Here is a 4,337-nt window from a genome sequence, read left to right on the forward strand (position 1 = left end):
ATGAGAAATTTGGTACTCATGATCTTTCTTCATTTTCTGCAAACATAGTCATGAGAAATTTGGTACCCATGATCTTTCTTCATTTTCTGCAAACATAGTCATGAGAAATTTGGTACCCATGATCTTTCTTCATTTTCTGCCTACATGAAATGAACAGAGTTGACCACATGTCTTTTTTTTTTTTTATTCTTAATTTTTACTACAATTCTTACTTTTAATTTTTACTACAATACTTACTTTTAATCTTTACTTACTTTTAATCTTTACTACAATTCTTACGCTGTACCGTAAATTATCGTAATATAATGGGTGTGACAGAACTTTGGGAGCTCAGTCTATTTCCATAAGGGTAGTTCTTGTTTCAGTGTGGCGGACATTTTTTAAAACTTTCAAAGTTCCCATAATCGCTTGCGTGCTTTCTACACCGCCGTTTTTAGTTTTGAGATGTTTGTCTGAGATCTTGATTTTTTCCGTCTCTGTAGACATTCCTGGCGTTGTTTTCTTGATGATAATGGACTCTATGCCACAGTTTGACATGGCATTCCTGCCTTCTTATCCAAAGAGAGCACTTTTCCTAAATATTGAACTGGTGCTGTATTAGTATTTTTGTTTTACTTTGTTTTCTTTTTTTCCCACTTTCTATTTGGCCCAGTTAAAGATGAAGAAAATAAGTAGCAGTTCATAAAAAAAGATGAAACTTCTGAAAAGACAATTATTGACTGTGAGTTTTAGTTAGTTTAAGTAGAGGTTTTACTGCGCTCGCAACTGCATAAGGTCATATGAGCGCCAGAAGATTAGAAGTGTTACAAGAGAGTAACAAACATAAAAAAGAAGAAGGGGACATAAGGACGATAGATGTTTGATAGGAAAGAAGGAGCAAACCACACCAGAGCACCCACCAACCACCCACACTGTGAGTTAAAAAATGTTATGTCACGTATGTGTTGTTATGTACGAGATGTGTTCTTACCTTGATGGCTGGTCTTCCCACTGGGACGACATGTGAGCCCACTAGCGTGTTGATCAGCTCAGCACCTGCCGCGTACATGCTCACCAGAGCTGGCAAAGGAGACAGACACAACGATATAAATTAACACTTGAGAGTAATAGATCACTTCAGCTTCAAAAAGAGAACAATGTCATGTACTTGCTTTCTGGCGCTATCTGTTGTCTTTTTTTATTGATTGACTAGGTGTTTTACGGCACTTTCGATTCAATTTTGATCATGTAAGTGCCATCTGCTGTCTGCTGTCTTTGAAAATCAAGACTTGTAGTAGTTTGATGCTTGCATCTTTTCGGACTCTTTTAAAGATATGTAGAGTTACGTTGTATTGGTCATCACAATGGTAAGAGTGAGGGAGAGTAAAATGAATGAAGACAACAGCGGTGATGACGGCAATGGTGGTTACTGTAGTAATAGTGACGAAAAAGGGAGGGTGGGGGGGAGAGGAAAAGATGGGAAAATATTCTGAGAGAAAAAATAATCGACACCAGATGGGAAGATAAGGAGGGTCCAGAGATGACATTAAGCCTCCTTTTATGCTACAACGTTTTTATAAAAAAAAAACCTATTGGTTCTGAAAGAAACTTGAAGTAATCGACAAAGTATCAAAACATAGATCGTACCAGCGAGGAGTGACGTGACCAGAACCATCCACCTGGGGCACACGCCAAATGTGGTCAGCACCAGGGCGACGAAGCACACTTCCATGAACAGACTGAAGGGCATCCACACGCGGGTGAAGGTCGGAGATAGGATTATGACGACAGTGAACAAACATAGCAGACCAATTGATACTGGACGCAGGGAAAATGAAAAGTTATCTGTGGAAGAAACGAGTGAGAGTGATTGAAAACGTTTAAACATTCTTTCTGTTCCTATAAGTAACGTTTAAACATTCTTTCTGTTCCTATAAGTAACGTTTAAACATTCTTTCTGTTCCTATAGGTAACGTTTAAACATTCTTTCTGTTCCAAAAGTAACGTTTAAACATTCTTTCTGTTCCTATAAGTAACGTTTAAACATTCTTTCTGTTCCAAAAGTAACGTTTAAACATTCTTTCTGTTCCTATAAGTAACGTTTAAACTTTCTTTCTAGATCTATCCCTTTAGGTATACATTAATTTAAAAATTGTTGATCAGTTTGCAACTCATTCATTTTAGAATAATTGATTAAGTAGATATTCGAAACCGTGGGAATAAGGACTTGAGACGTCTTTTTCTTTAAAATGATCTATTTCCCTAAGGACGACAGTGTTGGCTTCTGGTATGAGCGCCACCTGTAATGTTTCTTTTTTATAATATGAACGCTTTTGGGGAACGCTTAGTGGAAGTTCGAGTGAAATTACAGTAATGTAATGATTTAATAAAAATTTTTTAAAAAGAAGGGTGGGTGTAGAGTAATTGCAAAACATTGTGATTTGTATGTATGTGTGTGTGTGGGGGGGGGGGGTACTTTTCTATTCTCATTATAGCTGTACTTGCACATATAAACGGAATTGTTATGAATTATGTTGTTTTATTTTGTTGTTGTTGTTATTGTTGTTGTTGTTGTTGTTGTTGTTGCTGCTGCTGCTACTGTTTTTGTTGTTGTTTTGGTTGTTGTTGTTGTTGTTGTTGTTGTTGTTGTTGTTGTTTTAATCCAGAAAGACAGAAAGGAGTGGTAAGTTCTGACATTGGTCACCATTATAGCAGCAGGTCAACATTTAGTATATACTATGCATCTACTTACGTATGAAGAATGAGGGTTGTACTCACTGTGTGGCTGGTTGGCGAGTGCTCTGGTGTCGTTTGCTTCTTCTTTCCTATCAAACACCTATCGTCCTTATCTCCCCTTCTTCTTTTTTATGTTTGTTACTCTCTCTTAACACCTCTAATCTTCTGGCGCTCATATGACCTTAGGCAATTGCGAGCGCCGTAAAACCTCTATTAAAACTAAAAGACAGAAAGGAGTGGTAACTTCTAACATTGGTCACCATCATAGCAGTGGGTCAACATTGCTGGAAAAATAATGCTTATACTATGTATCTACTTATGTATGAGTACAGCCACCGGAACAATCAGTAAGGATACATTGCGGGCTTTGGTGCTGGGGGGGGGGGGACTGAGCACTTATGGACCTGTCCGGTGTGCAATGACGTTGTTGCCTAGGACAGGTAATACAGGTAATACTTATGTATGAAGAAGGAGGGCTGTACTCACTGTTGAGCAAGAAAGCTATCCAGGTGATGTAGAAGAGGCTCAGGACCACACCACTGTAGGCTCTGGACAGAGAACCCGCGGCGTAGGCGAGACGGGCAGCATAAGCGTGGAGGAAAAACCCGGCGACCATCAGCCACGGGATGGGCAGCGTCTGGGGACAAGGAGTGGATATGTGCAGAGCTGTTAAAGTACTTTTAAAAAGGTACTTAAGTACAAATTTAAGTACAATCTAAAAAATGTACTTAAGTACAATAAAAGCATTTTCCTGTAAAATGTACTTGAGTACAAGTACTTTTTAAAAAAAGTACTTATGAGTATATTTTGAGTAATTTCTGCTAATATGCTAAAATACTTCAGTGCTAATGCAAAACATCATATTGAATAACAGATCGAGTATATTTGATGTGATGCATGCTGACAAAATGAGTTACTTCTCGTAGTCCATGGATGGAGATATGGGACAATAATCGGCACAAGGGTCAAATTTGTACATCATTAACGGATGCCATTTTCTTCAAGTTTAACATTTTTTATCATTTTATACAAATACATTGTATAAACTCAACCAATAAATGTGACGTATCTATCTCCATAGTAGTAACTCATTTTGTCAGCACGCCTCACATATGTGGAACGATGTGGTGGAATCAGGCGCTCGTCAATTTTTGGGTATATAAGGCTATTGGTATCATCTAAAAGACTAATAATTTGTCTTGCTTTTGGTGGGAAAAACATCCATCAACGTAGAATTAGAAGTTGAAATAGTTGACATTGAAGGAGGTCAGGGTCATCTTGTTTCAGATGTAAAATTAGCGACAAAATGGCCACCAAAGTTTGGTAATTTCTATAGCTTGAGAGTCCTTGGAAACTGAAAATTTACAAATTTTGTGCCTTTAATCAACGTTTTTCAGTAGAAAAAAATCCATGCAGAAATGTGTTTTTATATACGGATATAAAAGTGTTAAGCCAAAAAGAGAACATTAGAAAAAAATGCCCAACGGCCAGAATAACGCCAATTTTTTTTTATTTCATTATTTTGACGAGCGCCTGATTTCACCATGATGCCTCACATAGTATGATAGTTTCAGTTTCAGCGAATTTGGAGAGGCTAAGGTGGGGTTGGATGAGAGACTTTC

The 4,337-nt window shown here is 37.7% G+C and overlaps 1 protein-coding gene across 1 annotated transcript in view; it reads right to left on the minus strand.

Annotated features, from left to right (window-relative positions):
• The window catches only part of LOC101857132, a 19,656-nt gene that overhangs the window by 8,627 nt on the left and 6,692 nt on the right, over positions 1–4,337 (minus strand). Inside the window, exons 3-5 of the mRNA XM_013086681.2 lie at positions 3,202–3,352; positions 1,627–1,824; positions 971–1,059 (exon numbers count right to left, since the gene is read on the minus strand). Of these exons, the coding sequence (XP_012942135.2) occupies positions 971–1,059; positions 1,627–1,824; positions 3,202–3,352 (438 nt within the window). The remainder of the gene's footprint in view (positions 1–970; positions 1,060–1,626; positions 1,825–3,201; positions 3,353–4,337) is intronic.

This window comes from Aplysia californica, unplaced genomic scaffold (assembly GCF_000002075.1).
Source record: "Aplysia californica isolate F4 #8 unplaced genomic scaffold, AplCal3.0 scaffold00492, whole genome shotgun sequence".
NCBI lineage: Eukaryota > Metazoa > Mollusca > Gastropoda > Aplysiida > Aplysiidae > Aplysia > Aplysia californica.